Raw genomic sequence first — 16,925 nt, forward strand, 5'->3', positions numbered from 1 at the left:
AGGATAATATGTTCAAATCTCAACATTTGCTACAAGTTGTACCTCTACTTTCTCATCTGCTATTTATAATGTCAGGGTTTTAGTTGCACCGACAAGCATCGACCTAATTTTTCTAGCAGAGACCTGGTCACCTTTTAATAGAAGGTTTGGAAATTTAAATTTGAAATTGTTGTTGGAATCAAATCCTTTTGGAATTCGGATTTGAATTTTGGTTATATATCATATGATCGATCCAGAACAATCCCTCTACCTACCAGTCTGAGGCCACAAGAAAAACATGCCAGTAATTAATCGGGTAAATCATGTGTACAACAATGACCATTTACTGAAAAAAAAAAAAAAATGAATAGTTTACACCATTGACAATAATTTAATAAATCCATTACTATAAAAGGCAATGCAAGTCCAAGTCAATGCACATTGCATAAAAAAGCCAAATTACATTGTTCCATTGTTATATCAAAATTACATCTGAATATGCAACCACCAAAGTAGTATAACTGCATCTCAAAATGGAGGGTGAGAATTCAAGTCCTTAGGAAAAATTATAATAAAAATGCATGTCTATGATGTAAACAATCAAATTAGAACTAAAACCAAATCTATTAGTTCACAAAACAAGCTGCTACAACAGAAGCCTTCTGTCAGCAGGTCCTGCATGTATAGAATTCTGTTATTTTTTGAATGTTTTGCAACTCATTTGCTTCATGTGCTTCCTTCTGTATGAAAAAATTGTGAATGTGGCTGAATTTATCCAATACAATCGCAAATCAGCAGGGAGGAGAGAGAGAGAATGAAGGGATAGATCTCAAAAAATTCATCACTAAAACATAATATTCTCAGTTGCCTGTTAACAGATGTCTTTCCTTACGAGTGATGGACCTGCCCATGCGGAGGCGCCGACCTGTAAGTGCTTCTAACAAAACCGCTAAAGCATCCTCTATTGCTTCAGACTGTTTATCCAATCCGCATGAACTGAAATCTGGAAGGAGTTGCAGCTCACAAAGGAGACCAATGGCTGCTGCTGCTGTACAAGTACGATCCCAAGATGGCTGGGGCCTGCCCTCGAAACAACAGTAAAGGTTACTACTAACTTCAACTACATCATTAGGGTTTAAGGGTAAAACTTTCGAATCATAGAGTAAAAGAAAACTCAACATACAAATTGATAGAAGGGTTAGAAGCTCTGTAAAATATTTGACAGTTGTGTTTTCATCTCACCGAAGTTTATGCATGGCAGATGCACCCGGGGTCAGAGATATGCAAGGAAGGTCTTCCTCTCCCCAAACTAACTTTGCTTGTTCCTACTCATCAAACAAATTCAAATCAGAACATTTCTAAATGAAACTCCGAAAATCTTATGAAAGAACTTTGTCCCTCTATTTGTGTGTGTGGGAGAAGAAAGGGCAATTAAAAAATGTCCAGTTTCATTATTTTTCATCGTGTCAATGACATGTGGAGCAAGTTAAAGAGGACTATTCAACCTTTATTGACCAACATAACTCCTTAAAAGAATAAGATTGCCCTCATAGGTTCAGTTCCATGGAAACTGAGGGCCTCTTCTAAGAACAGTTCTTTGTTTTCTAAGAACTAAAAATCAGAAAACTATACAAAAATATAAAATAAAAAAAATGTCTTTTTTCAGAGAACTATCTTTTATAATTCAACTGAACCAAGTAGGCCCTTAGCTTCCCTTGACATTACTATCTATTGGCATACTATTATAACACTACTTAGTTAGTTGAAGTTCAGTTGGCATGATAGATCAGCAGATTTGACTGTCTAACAAAAGGTTATCGTCCTCCATATTTTCACTTAGGTCTGGAATTAATAAATCCTAATATGTTGAGCATTTTCTTTTTTGTCATATATACAAAGATGTGGTGTATGCTGCGAGTGATCGTTCTGGAGAATTAACAAATTCTAATACGTTTAAGCATTTTCTTTTTGTCATATATATACAACAATATGGTGTTTGCTTAATTTTACTCGTAGAAATATGAGCATACCAGATAATATTTTCAAAACATTGAGATAATGTTAAGTAAACTTTATGTGGAACTCATTCAAAGCTCAAATAATGTTAAATATATGATGAAAAAAAAAAAAAAAAACATCAAATGAAATGGAAGTAAATGAGAAGAAAAAATAACAATCATTATAAAAACAATGACGCGTGAAGTAGTACCTGAATATGAAATTTTCATGTTATCACAATTCATAGCAAAAGACCAAATACGATTTCAGGTTTCAAGTTACTATGTTTTCAACTTCATCATCATCATCATGAACAAAATTTTGATAAACTTCAGTAAAATGTAAGTTGTTGCAGTTATACAGTAATGTGCTGGGCATCATCCCTAAAACCAAAAGAGGCTTAAAGGGAAAAACTTAGGAATAGGAGACCAGTGGAAAGTAATCCTGATTGTATTTGGTGTACTGCATGGAAGGAGCAAAATAAGCACACATGAACAGAGATCACATACCAGTGGCTGAAAGTATGTGGCATGACAAATATAAAAATCACAGAAAAAAAGAAAAAAGAAAATAAAGAAGTGGGTTTGTCAATAATCTAAGAAGCACGGACACGGATACGGGACACGGATACGACACGGACACGGCGACACGGCAAATCCAAAAAAATTAGGACACGGACACGGTGGGGATACGGCAAAAAGTGTGTGTGTGTGTGTGTATATATATATATAGATATGATGTAGTACTTTAAAAATTACTGAGTGTTACTATTTTTCATCAACCTCACAATGAAAAAAAAACATAAATCATAAATCATAACTAATAAACTATAAAAGAACAATGTTGCGGAGTTATAAAACCAAATAAAAAGCAAGACATTAGAATAATAACTAGTATCATTTAATCATCATTGCAACTTTACTCCAAATACAAAAGTATAGACAGAAAGGACTATTAACATTCATGATTGTTTAACATTCAGGACTTTACTGTTAGCACTTAACATTCACAAAAACCTAAAGGCTAGTCCCCAAAAAAGATACAAAAACAAGTCAGTGTACTATCATCTATTCCATCCATCATTTGACCTAGGACTTTTACCATTTACAATACTAAAAGGGTAGTATAAAAAAAAAAAACAGAACACATCAGCAAAAAAAAAATTTCCAGACACGCGGAGTGTCCGAGCCGTGTCCGAAAATTAAAAAAAAAAAAAAAAATTCCAGACATGGTTTTTGGTGTGTCCGACAAGTGTCAGGGCATGTCTGACACGTGTCGGACACGGATTCTTCGCCCATTTTGGAGTGGCCATGCTTCCTAGTCAATAATACACGGGCACCCCCATCTATTCAAAATGCAGTATAGTGAATAATAAGAATTGGAAAAATTTCCTCACAGTACTACCTTTAAACGCCTGAACATTGCAGCGGAATTGTTCCATGTACCGTCAATCAAAACAAAATTCAAAGTTTCATCTTCATTTGTCTGCAGCAGAGTCAACATGAAAATTACCATTCTGTAGAAATGAAACCCAAAAAAAAAAAAAAAAGAGAGATATTCCAGATTAAGTGAAACTGAACCTACAGTACAAAGCAAGAGTCTATAGAAACAATTGAGATTGTTTCTAACGCACAAGGAAATTAATCTGGTTTGGATTATTACACTTTTGCTAAAGAAAAAATGTTTGCTTTCTTCAAAGTTATTATAAGTAACAACAAATTTATTTTTGTTATCACAACAGATTGAATTAGTTCGAAAAATAAAAAGGTACTGTTGTTATTAGATTTATAACATTGTGATGAGGTGTAAAAGTAATCAAGTCTTCCAATCCACTTTGCAACTTTAGAAGGACTGGTGTGAGGGCACACTAGCCCAACCAATTAACACCACTAAGTTTATGTTATCAATAAAAAAGGGAAAAAATAAATAAATTATCTCTCTTATACTGCCTAAACAAAGCAGTCTTAAGCAGCCCTAATTTCCTGATTCTTTAATCTAGGCACCTGAACTTAACATATTTCAAGTAAATTATATTTGCAAATGTGTAGACAACAGAGTTTATAAAATGGTACCATCTTTGGTGAGCATTTTGGACTTGTAGAATGGTCTCCCGTGAAGCTTTCCTGAACAGACTTTGTCGGTGAATTCTTATTGGGATAAAGACACCAAACCTTATCTTTTCCTGAAAAATTGGAGCACGATCATATCAGAAACCTGCCATCCCATAGGTTTCAGAACTAAGAAAATAGAGATTACTTGAAAAGATAGTCAGTCCAAGTGTTCAAAGTATGAGAAAGAAACTATATATATATAAACACTTGGCTAAATAATCAATGTCAACAATTACATTCCGACATCCAGCTGCATAAGAAATTCCAATTGCTGATGATTATTACATTAACCATAGCAAAGACAACTTCAACATATTACAAATTCAATGTGCACTCCAAAATTACTATAACCTATTCTGAAGTTAGAAAATCACATTATTTTATGCTTAAATGAAATGAATATGTCTGGCATACTAAGACAGGAATCAACATCAAATTTTATCTCAAGAAATATCCCCAGGATCTCCACATACTCTCAAATGAGTTTTACAACTCGTGTGATGTGTTTTAAAGTTATCAGCAATCCACTGGTAGGCACCACCAGTTACTGTAAATTATTAACTTCTCAATAAACAAGAAGAAGGTGGTAGCAAGAATATAGTACAATGCCAACATAATATATTCCTTGTTTTGCACCTAGACAAGCCAAAAGTCTACCTATGAAAGACGAGACACCCTCTTGTACCTTTTGAGCAGTTCATGTTGTATGATTACTAATGCCAAGCATACATGCATGCATTTTAGTATATGCCATCTACCAATCCTTGATAAGATTATATACATTAATTTGTAACTTTGTCATGCAAGAAGAGAAAATGCCTTGTGCAGAAGGATTGATCAGCTAGCATTTTAGATTTAAGCCAACTTGGCCAATGAATCCGTGTTTAAAATGAGTAGGAGAACTCATTACAGTGACCTTGTTGGGTCAATTATCTAAAACTGATAAAATAAGTCAACCGATTTCGTGTAAAGAATCAATACTTCTATAGCAGGCTCTTCTGATTTGATTCATCATTGAGCAAGTTGTTCCCTAGCTAAAGTAAATTATACAAATACAAATGGAAACCTGAAAGCTTGAATGCATTCCACATGATTTCTTCATGTTCAGGGATGCCAAACAAGCACAAAGTTGCAGCTTGAACACCAAATACTTGCCATAACAGCTTTCCCGTGTTGTTCTGCCGTAAAAAATCCTGTTGAAATGAATGCCAATAAACGATCCTTGAAAGGTGTTATGTGAATCAGGGAAACTATTACTTGAATTGCGTTTGAACCTTTGGATGCATATACAACCAGAAGCGCATGCCATTCCAAAGAGAGCAGGGCATGATTTCTGAACACATACAATCTTCCAGGGGAAGCCAGCACTGGAAAATAATAAAGATCTCATCAAATAGAATGATGAAAGATATTGTTGAGTGTGAAACCATGAACGGGGATAATCCTCATCTGCAGTGCATAAAACTTAATTTGTTCTAGGTAAACATCAAAGAAGTGACAAATAGAACGCTAACTGCAATTTTACAAAGGAAACCACATGCCTTCTGACAAAGGTAACCCCTACTTCCAAGCAAGCGGCAAGCTATTTGTCGAGCAGAGAAAAATTGGAACTTCTTGTCAGAATCCCCTAAAGCCTGATATTTTGCTCTGTGTTTTTTATCCTCTTGAATCTTGAAGTCTCCCTGGAAACAATCATATAAGATCAAATTAAAAGATAAAAGCGGCCAATGGGTCCATGCCCATTGCACCATAAATAGCAGGCAAAACTTTAAACATAAAAATCTTAAAGTGAAATACAAGTTGAGAGAGGAAAACCTCCAATTTGAAAATGAAAATGGGTAATGAAAGCAGAATCAAGAAAGAACGGGAATCGGGGGGCGAAGAGCTGGTGTTTGGCTATAAGCCTTTGTGCAATTTGAACTCCTTTACATTGATTTTACCCCTGGTGTCAGCACATGAACGTCTTGGGAGGAGCCACGCACAAAATGAAATATCTACTCCAACTTTTCTTCAAAATCTTCATGGATTGTTTCATGAATTTCTTATTATCAGAAGTTAAATGCCATACATAAATCTACTGAAATTTACAGAAACCCCACCAATCAAAGCCATCTTAAATTCTAGCCTTTTTTTTTTTTGATGGGGGAGGGGATGCATACATTATGTCACTATACATTCAGTACTCTGAGCCTCATACACAAACTCAATAAAAGAATCTATCAACAAGGAAGAGCTCCCTAATATCCAATACCCCGTCAAAAGATCTCTGATTCCTCTCACCTCAAATACACCAACAAAAACATAAAGCCGCCTGCCGGACTGCCCAGACTCTCCTTCCCACTCTATAACCCCTCTAGGTAGCTAGCATTTCCCTACCAATCAAACAGAAAGTACGTCCAATAAATCTCTTAGTACCGGAGCAGACAGATGACTGACCATCTCATCATCCCTTCTGCACATACAGCACCAACTAACTATTTGTTTCTCCTCTTCAACAAGTTGTGAAAGATTAAAATCCTCCTAAGAACAATTATCCACCCGGAGCTTTCATATGCTAAATAACCTTTCAAGGGATTCCTTCATGCCCACCTCCCTTACCACTTCAAAAACCCATTTTGACAGCACTCACATCAAAAGCATCCTCACTCCCTCCACCACCACTTCATCATACGGACTTCACCATCTCATCCAACTCTCAATGCTATACTTCTCATATGAAAGAGGATTTCCCACACCACACCACCCTCTGTAAACCTCAGACAATCCAATGTATAGACTGAATCATCAATTAAGCCAAAATTTTGTTTTCTAAGGTACCCATTGATTAACATACATTATTCAGATTCTAATATCTTCCCTCTTTTCACATTTTCTCAGCCACCAAACACAAAATTAGAACAAAATTTCACACACAAACCAAATAAACAAAGCCCACAAAACAAATACTGTACCACCAGTCAAACACACAAGTCTATATATATACACACACACATACAGAAGAGAGGAAGTGAGACGGGTTTGAATAATTTACCTGGAGTTTGCCACCAAGGCCACCAAAAGTCATCTGGGCATCGCTGTCTCTCTGCAAAACCTTCAAGTCCTCAAGGATCTCTGCAACCATGGCGGGTAGAGGGGAAGTGGTCCCCCAACCCTGCCATTCTTGGAGGCTGATGGTCGTGGCATCACCACCGTCCAGTCTTTGAACTTCTCTTGGAGGAGAGAGAGAGGACGACCTTGAGAAGGTACGGCTATGGAGGTGAATTATGGATCGCGAGTCCATGAGGGTTTTGTTGCAGAAGGTAGGGTATAACACTGAACATTTCAAGCTCAAGGCCCTGATACCGGAAGAGAGCATTGTATTGGTATTGGTGGTTTTGTTATTTTAGTTTGTTAGACTCTCTACTTGACCATTGACTGTTAATGTGAATTGGGTTTATGAAAGTGTTGTGGTATGTGTGTTCCAGGTCAAGCCCAGCCCAACCCAACCTTAGAGTATGTTCATTTTCACATGTATGAAATGGATTTGGTTTTGGTTTTTTTATAAACATGTGTAATAGGCCGACGTTTATCATCCGACTTAAAAATTTAAACTGATCTAATACAAGTTCAGATGAAGTTGTCTATTTATTCTTATTAATTCAAGACTTTCTCCATTCGTATCCGAAGCAGAAGAGTAAACTCATTTTCGATTAAAACACTTGAGTAGAGTTTGGGCAAAATTTTATTTTGTTTATATTTTCATGACTAATACAAATTACAATAATTTATATTTGTTTATGTTGTTGGATCACTTCACTCGTGTGATTTTATTGAAATTATTTTGTTACTGATCAGGACAACTAAATATGATGAGCTGAGAGGATCTCAAAGGGGAGTATTGAACTCGGACGTTTTGAGTTTAGCTTTCACAAGACGCAAAAATATCATGTTTTAAATAATATGTGTGGTTTCAAGTATTCGAGGTTTACCTTGTAACCATAAATCTAATGAATTGGTTGAAAACAAAAAAAAAGAAAAAAAAAAACGGCTCAACTAGAAAAGTTCATTTGTAAGCCCATTTTTTTTTAACTCTTAGAAACAACCTCTATCTCTTATTTCCAAAAATAAAAAAATAAATCCTATTTAATAATCAGACGTATTAAATTATTAATAATGTTATTAGTTGACATATTACATATAATAAATGTAGTTTTTGTTCCTTCAATTTATTTGAAAAATAATATTATTAATAATAAAAAGTCCATTACTATTTAGTAAGTAGAAAATCCTCGTCATACATATAACATTTTATTTTTTTAATTTCCTTTTATTTTTAAAATTTAAACCCACACCAACCAAGGGGTATACAAATATATACAGTAGTATTAAATAGGCTAGGTTGGATGCAGGGGTTAGCTCAATTTATATTCAAATAATCAAAATTAAAATTCAATCCATTAACATATATATTTGAATAATTGAAAAGACAAATTTCGTTGGTAACATTTTATGTTTGCTAGCTTTTGCCATGCAAGTTATACGACATGAGAGGTCAGCTTTCAAACTCACAGTCAATCCAGTTTTTTATAAATTAGTTGCTTAACATTCTTTGATTACTTACAAATTGTTACAATACATATATATATATATATATAACACACACTAAAAGCTATGGATGTACGGAGTATTAAAAAAAAAAAAAGTGAAATGCAAAGAAAATGTTTTTAGTAACAATAAAATGGCTGCTGTACGGTACAGTATTACAACTCCTACATTCAAAGCTTTGAATCAACAGCTACTCTTCTTCCCTCCATAACTAACTTTCTCTTTTTCTCTCTTCTCTCTCTCTTAAATTGGATCTCTCAGCAATTCAATTTCGCCATTCTTAATTTCTTTCTCTCTGTTCAATGGCTACAATTCTCAATTCGCTTACTTTTCCTTCTTCTAAACTCCGGACGGTCCTCCATCCTCCGCCAACGGTGGCCCCACCGATCTCAAATATCTCCGCCGGCCGTTCCTTGCCGGAATTCACTGGGTTGAAGATCCAGTCATCTTCAAAGAGATCTTTATCTTCGTTGAATTCGAGGAAGCCTAGGGTTTCTCGCTGCGTTGGGGACATCGTTTGCGAAGCTTCACAGACCGCTCTTGATGGTTTGCTTCTTCCCATTTTTTTTTTACTCTTCTTTTTATTTTGATTAAAAATGTCATACATATACTGTTATACATGCGTGTTTGAATTTTAAGCAACTAGTATTTTGATACGTCTAAACAAGAACAATTTATTTGGTTATTTGTGATCTCATTGTGAAACATGGTTTCACGATCAATTTGTTATTTTTTTTTAAAGATGTCAATTTTGACTGAGATGAATCAAATTGATATTGATGTTTCAACTTAATCGTTTAAACAATTGTTGTGTCACTTCCCTTTCAAATTCAATCCATTGCTGCTCCGTGAGCAAGATACCATAATAGAATTTCCCATCCGTTGCCTGAAAAAAATGGCGCCAGTCCTTACCACCAATTGAATATGTTCACCAAAGTCATGTTAGTCCTCAAACCCGGATCTTCTCTTGTGCTGTGAACAGTCTAGGTCTAGTGCATGGGAGGGTGGAGATCACCTCACAAGCAATGGGGTCCACTCTTGAGAAGGCATCTAGGTCTACTCTACTTATGGCTCCACACTTTCTCTTGATGTCCACCCTCACTCACCTGTGCACTGGACCGTCCAGGAGGATCCAAATTTGGTATTTCTCACCTAGTGAAACAAAACAACCATAAAGCTATGAACTATCCTAGCTTCATAGACATTGACATGCACCCAAGTGCACTGGGATTCCATATATAATAAAGTTTGGTGGGGATCATCTATCTAGCAAGCAAGCACTCGCCAAAATGGAAAAACTTCTAGCAAGCAATTAGTTTCTATGTTTTCAATGTATATAGGAGATTAGTAGGTTATTCACAATAAGTGACCTGAATTTTATTTGTTTATTAACCTTTTCTCATGAAGCATTGCATTTATTTAAAACTTAAATTGGGAATTATTTGACATGAAATTAGTGTTTTTAGTCATTTCTTTTGGTCACAAAGTTGCTTCCAAGTATTAGAATGTAATCTATAACTTTGCATATGATTCTATTAGGGCGGTTTATTGTTGAAGTTCAATTGAAATTCATTCTCTTGGGGCATTGTTCAGCCATGCGTCCTATTTGTTTTGTTCCTGTCTATGACATTTCAAATGACCCCCTGGTTGACTTTCAAAAATGCAGTTCCTATTGTGACTGATGTGACATGGAACTCACTGGTCCTCAAGGCTGATGGCCCTGTGCTGGTCGAGTTCTTTGCGTCATGGTGTGGGCCATGCCGTATAATTCATCCAGAGATATGTGAACTGTCAAAACAATATGATGGGAAGCTGAAATGCTTTAAACTCAACACTGATGAAAGTCCATCAATTGCAACCCGATATGGGATCCGAAGCATCCCTACAAACGTGATCTTTGTCAACGGGGAGAAGAAAGATGCAGTTATCGGTGCTGTGCCTAGAAGCACTCTGGCAGACAGCATTGAGAAGTTCTTGTAGATTTGGGTAAGTGAATGTGCCTTCACAAGTTTTCGCTTTCTTTGATGATTCTTTGTGTTGTGAGATTTGATTCATAGCCAAGCAAATCTATAACAGTTTTGTATAGTCTTGGAAGCTTCATTTACTATGTTTGTAAGATTTGCATTGTGATTTTTGTTCTTACACAGTTAATTATTTCTAATAAGAATGTTGGCTTGTCTTAAGATTTGTGTGATCGAAAGGTGTGGATCTTAGGCAACAAATTATCTTTTTTGTCAATGCATGGTTTTAAAGATCTGGGGCTTCTTGGAAGGACCTTGGTTCCCCTGCCCCTTTATTTTTTTTCCCTTTGGTTAGATGAATACTCTCACACCTCCGCAAATACTCACTATAGGGCTCGAACCTTCAGCTCCCTTTTAGGAAGGAAAGGATATACCTCGGGTCAATGACCAGGTGGTTTGGTTTTCTCTTAAGAGCATTTCATAATTCTTCATATTCTACAATTTTTTTATTTCGACTTGCTTCTCACATGGATTCAACAAAATTTTGTGACAAAGATCTTGATTGAATTGAATCGACATTGTTGCTTCATTTTCAATTGCTCGCGTAAATATATGTTGTGGAACATAAGGCATGTTTGTGGCAGAGTTTAATCCTTGTAGCTATTCAAGATATTGAACTATTTCATTCTTTGGAAGCAAATTTGTGCCGTGATCTTGATGGATCAACCAAAAATGTACGTTGTAGAAAACCATCATCCACCGTCTACTTGTGATCATTAAGCCTGTGTATATATTTCTAAATGTGATTGTATTGAACCAAAGAGCAGAACAGTACAGGGAAAAAATGAGGGCATACCCTCATAGTACAATATTTTTTTGAAAAGGACCATTTCCAAAAGCCTGAAGGAATGAAAATGGGCTTAACAAAAACATCCAATCTAGTATCAATACAGCCTCCTCAACCACCAGAAACCTCCACACTTCCCCAAGTTAGAATCAGGAAGAAAACATAGCCACAATACCTAGGGTTGTAGCCTAGTGATACAAGTAGGATGTCGAGAGTTCAAGTCTCCAGAGGGGCAAAGTAGGTGTGAGTGAGTTTCTTGGTCTTCTGAATCGATTACTTCTCACGATTCTTGGGGTTTACAGCTCCTAATAATGAAGCACACTCTTAAAATTACAAAGTCTGGATGTACTTGAAAAAAATGCTTTATGTCACTGCAAACAAAAACAAACTTAGTTGCGTACAGGTTGCAAGTATGAAAACATAAACTGTGTTACAGATTGAACTAATTTTCAGTTTTGTTTCAAATATGGAGGAGAAATAAGGTGTTTTAATATATAAAGTTGGAAACTTTGAATGCGAGAGTTTTGAGTTAAAAATGATCTTATTCAAGGTACCTTGGAAGTCACGAGTACTGTTTTTCTGTTTGGCTAAGGAGGAGAAATAAGGTTGTTACTGAAAAGGAAGAATTGTTTTTCTGTTTGATTGTTTTGCTAAATGTAGAAGGGATGAGATCAATCATTATCCTGACTATATGTACTCTCATAGTATGCACTTCTTGATTTCTTTTCTAACTGCTGTTGTTTTAGCAAAGCATTTGGGCATCCTTAATCAGTCACTATCTTCTGGACTCCAAAACATTTTTCTTGTTAGTTTGTTTAACCTTTGCAATGAATAATTGTTGAGTTGTGATATACCTAATTGATTAAAATACTTGGGCTTTTTGGGAAAATATACCAACATATCTTAAATGGTTAGGCAGTGAGAACCCCTTCTGACTTTTAGCTCCAATGGCTGCGGATTTGGTCTAACTTTCAACCTGCTTATATAAAGTTGGGAAACATGCATCAAATAGATGTATGATGTATATTAAACTATACATTAATTCCCATTTCCCTCTAAATAATTGATAAATGAAAAACAGTAGATAATTGTTGGTTTTGACCTCTAATTTTGATTAACAAAAGATGTGGAAAAAACAATTTAATATTAGGGTTGCGTAGCATTGATTGCTTCTGAGTTTAGTCTTATAATTCTAATTTCCCTCTCCTTCCATTCCTTAGATTTCCTACCCCAGCCCTGTTGGGATTAATTTATCCTGTGCCCCAAATACGAAATTAAATTGATGCAGTTTATATATTATCGTTACAATACACTGCCATTTTAATTGTCATAAGTTAGCTGTAGACTAAGACAATTAGTATCCTTAAATCTTTAATACACAATTATATTCTGGTTCTATCTTAGAAGGATTAGACTTGTCGGTTGAGAGAAAGCGAAGACCTCACTAGATTTTCACGATGTGTTTTTGGAACAACACAGGGAAAGGATCAGTGGATTGAATAGGGGAAGTAGATACCAAACTTGCAGGACATGGAAAGATACCGAACAGGTGCTACACATCTTCGAGATGTATCTCGAATATGATGTGATGATAATTAAAAAAACAGAGTGTCCTCTATTTTGATACATATTACACTTTTTTTTTTTTTTTTTAAAATTTTTGTTGAGGTATTAGCATAAATAAGTTATAGTTAAATTAAGAAATGATGCAAACCTCAACAACAATATTTAGTTTGCTTGCTAAATCCTATAATCTCCATCGGCTGCACAAGATGACTTTTGACACACAACAAATGAGATAACTGTGTAAAAGTACAGAACAGATGTCTTCCCTGTTGTGATGAGGATCTCATATACAGCATACATCTGTAACAAAATTATCACATTTTGCATTTTTGTTCTGTCTCTCCATAAAAAATGAAGAAGTAAATTTTGGACACTGAGGGATTTGAACCAAACAACATTTAATTGACTTTAATGTATGATTGTAGATTTGTCCAATTACAAAGTAATTAATTTATTAGTATAAAATAAAGAGTATTGCTCCAAAGAGGTCTCTCTTATGAGAAGATGCACCAGCTCTCCTAATTTTTAACTTAGATGTGTTAAATAGTAACTTATTTGACTTTTTCACATCTCAAAAAACTGTTTCATCCAATAGTTAAATAGGGAGAGCTCGTGACTCTTCTCATGAGAAGGACTTCTTAGGAGCATTTCAAAATTTAATCCTCCTTGTTAAATGTGTGGTTCGACGTGAAAAAAGTTAAAACTATGCAAAAAAACAGAGTAAAAGTTTTCAAGGTCCCAACTGCGGTTTCTTCTAAGAATAGCATTTCAGAATTCTTCACGTTTGTTCTTCCAATGTCCATTCACCACCCAATTTGGAACCACTTTCAGTCTATTTGCAACTTCCAATTCTACCCTTCATCCTGGCAATCTGTTGTCTCTTGGGCTTCAACTTGGACTCACCACACTCTCCATCTATCTCACAAACTATTCCTAGCAGCTAGCATGCATGCCATTTGGACAGAAAGGAACAGTAGAATCTTCAGGGACAAGGCTTCCACAATATTCCTGCTGCTTTGATTGCTTGTAATGGTTCTCTGCTCCTTTCCTAGGCATGTACACATTGTTGATACTCTAGTGTTGTAATCTCTTTACGGAATCATAGTGGAATCTTTTCTCATCCATGATGTAGGCCGGTTTTGACTAAACCACGTTATATCTTGTGTATGTGAGTGATTACTTTGTTGGCTTTCATTGGATCTTTGTTATTCGAGCGATTTCGTTGCCCCAACAACTGTGATCTTGATGGATCAACCAAAAATGTATTAGAAAACCTATTTTTTCCCTCCTAAATGTGGTTGTATGCCACGATGGTACAATGTTTTTGAATAGGCCCATTTCAAAAAGCCTGAAAGAATGAAAACTAAAATGAAGATGGGCTTTAACAAAAACATCCAGTCCAGTCCCAAGCAGCATTAATCAGGAAGAAAACATGGCCACAAAAATAGTAGTATGAAATTCAACTTAGTCATGATAAGCCCCCTATATTTGAAATTATTAAAGTTGGATATACTTAATTACAAAGTCGGGATGTACTTCAAAAAATGCTTTACGACATTGCAAATAATAATAATAATAATAAAAAACCTAGTTGAATACACGTTGCAAGTGTGAAAATATAAACTAGATTGAACTAATTTTCAGTTTTGTTTATTTATTTTGGAGGAGAAATAAGGAATTTTTTCGGAGAAAAATGGTAGTTACTGAGAAGTAAGAAATTTGCTGTCTCAACTTCTATTAGAGAGAAGAATTTAAGACTTGATTGTTAATCTTTGGTTGTTTTTCTAATCCATTGTTGCTGTATATATTTATTCAGTCTTATTATTATTATTATTATTTTTATTATTATTAAGAAGTAGTAATTGGTAGAATTAATTCTTCTTTGTGGCTTTTCAAATATCATTGACCTTATATTTAAGGTTTGAGCTTGATAATTATTCTTTTTATTTTTTAATGGCATCATCTATTGTATAATATTGATACTTCCACTTTCTCTTTCCTTTTCTTTTTATTTTTAGACAATTTTGTTTCCTTTTATGGCTGTTTCTGAGACATCACTGGACTTCAGTAAAATGCTACACTTTTTAATTACCAGCTAAACTTCTAATCTTCATATATATATATATATATATATATATATATATATATATCAGTGGTATAATTGCCTAAACAATCCTTTGCAAACATGGATTGACAGCCTTTTCACATAGTATGAAAAAGAGGTTATTCTGGCATCACAAACACGAGGATTTATATATTGATATGTACAAAATAGAGAGTAGATCAAATGAAGACGATGAATTCTAAGGCTTAGTTTGGCATAATTGGAACATGAATGTAGCAGTTATATACTGATGTTATTGATGTTGGACGTCCCATTGAGAAATCAGGTTAGTTTCAAACTTGAGGTCCATCAATAAATGGGTTATTATTGTGAAATGTCAACTATCAGCAAGTTGCTTCCTTGGATTGCGGTTTAGCAGCCTTTCCTTTCCAATTTGTGGAGACTAGATTTTCCTAGGAGACTTTTCTAGCTAGAATCATTTATTAAAGAATAGAGAGTCTTATGCGAGTATTGGATGATGTTATCGTGACATCATATATGTTAATGACATCATGATGACGTCAATCCTAAATCAGTTGGAATTGTCAGACTTTCGAACTTCGAATCATCACTCTTTATTACCAGTCATTGTCTTCACAAAAAACTTTGAAGAAAACTGAAAACTGCACAAATAAACTTTGTTTGGTTCAGTTTTCTGAAATTTCAGTTATAAAAAGGTCGGTTTTCAAAGAACTGTCTTTTATTGTTCTCTGAAAACTATTTTCTGTTCTCCGAGTTCTTGAAAATTGTTTCAAAAATTACAAATCAAGCAAGCTCATAATTCTTAATAATTCAGAGAATATAAAACTGTTCTCATTCTCAGAGAATAAAAAACTGCAAGCCCATAGTTCTTAATAATTCAGAGAATATAAAACTGTTCTCAGAGAATAATCTTTTATAGTTCTTTGAAAACATGTAACTGACTGTTTTCAGTTTTTTGAAAATTAAACCAAGTATAGATTTTTGTATTGTTTTCAGTTTACTGGGAACAGAAAACTATTTTCATAATTACAAACCAAGCAAGCTTTTTCAATCTTTGAAAATTACAATCAACTTAACAATAGCAGTGACCACCTCTCCACTTTTTAAAGTATCAGCAAGTTCCTTGTATTGCAGTTTAGCAGCCTTTCCTTTTCCAACTTGTGGAGACTATTCTTTCAATGGAAGAGGATTCAATGAAGGCAGACTTTTTAAGAAAGCAATGGAACCATTTATTAAATCATTCTCTTCACAATCCCATACATACTGTACGTGCTCCAACCTTGCAAGTTCAAGACACACACACACACACACACACACACGTGTGTGTGTGTGCGCGCGCGCATACATCATTGTGATAGCAGCGGTGTGGATAAGGTACTTGGCGAGGGAAATATTGAACCCATTAAATTCGGATACATTGTATAATTGTAGTAATAAATGTGGTTTTAGGGTTGTGTGTGTGTGTGTGTCTCTAAGAGAGTTTGCTAAGACAGTTTTGACTTTATTTGAGGCCTGAGAGGGGGCCAAGAGCCAAGGTACATATATGATACATAAAAAATAAAAAAAATGTCAAACAAATTTTGGGCAATGACAAGTTGATGCCCCAACAGTCATTCCTCCGTACTTACAGTAGTTGTAGAGGGTCAACTAACTCGCTTCTAACAAGTTAAAGAAAGATTATTGCTAGGCAACACGCAACATTATTATTTGTCACTATTTTCACCATTCATGTTAAAAAGTAAATAAATAAATAACCCTCATTAAAATTAATTTTGTTTTCAGTATCCTGATTA

General features: G+C 34.9%; 2 protein-coding genes across 4 annotated transcripts; one reads left to right on the plus strand and one right to left on the minus strand.

The window, feature by feature from the left end:
• Positions 1 to 359: 359 nt before the first annotated feature.
• Positions 360 to 7,505, minus strand: LOC132307244 (uncharacterized). Of its 3 annotated transcripts, none has more exons than XM_059804955.1 (8): positions 7,120 to 7,505; positions 5,630 to 5,770; positions 5,363 to 5,455; positions 5,155 to 5,266; positions 4,050 to 4,159; positions 3,382 to 3,462; positions 1,222 to 1,304; positions 360 to 1,059 (listed from the first exon to the last, which is right to left on the minus strand). In XM_059804955.1, exons 1-8 carry the CDS (start codon positions 7,441 to 7,443, stop codon positions 840 to 842), a joined length of 1,164 nt encoding a protein of 387 aa, XP_059660938.1. In that variant the 5' UTR covers positions 7,444 to 7,505; the 3' UTR covers positions 360 to 839. The 3 variants fall into 3 exon arrangements, 2 of the variants coding, with proteins under 2 accessions (XP_059660938.1, XP_059660937.1); XM_059804954.1 differs by having other exon boundaries at positions 5,155 to 5,281; XR_009482193.1 differs by having other exon boundaries at positions 935 to 1,059; positions 1,163 to 1,304; positions 5,155 to 5,281.
• A 1,362-nt stretch (positions 7,506 to 8,867) lies between these two features.
• LOC132307245 (uncharacterized) lies at positions 8,868 to 10,866 on the plus strand. The gene is made up of 2 exons (XM_059804956.1): positions 8,868 to 9,218; positions 10,339 to 10,866. The coding sequence occupies exons 1-2, from the start codon at positions 8,975 to 8,977 to the stop codon at positions 10,650 to 10,652; spliced, it is 558 nt and encodes a 185-aa protein (XP_059660939.1). The 5' UTR covers positions 8,868 to 8,974; the 3' UTR covers positions 10,653 to 10,866.
• The last annotated feature ends 6,059 nt before the right edge of the window (positions 10,867 to 16,925 follow it).

Source organism: Cornus florida, unplaced genomic scaffold (genome assembly GCF_030987335.1).
Source record: "Cornus florida cultivar Cherokee Brave unplaced genomic scaffold, ASM3098733v1 CherokeeBrave_3.0.0_Hap2_Chr05, whole genome shotgun sequence".
Classification (NCBI taxonomy): Eukaryota; Viridiplantae; Streptophyta; class Magnoliopsida; order Cornales; family Cornaceae; genus Cornus; species Cornus florida.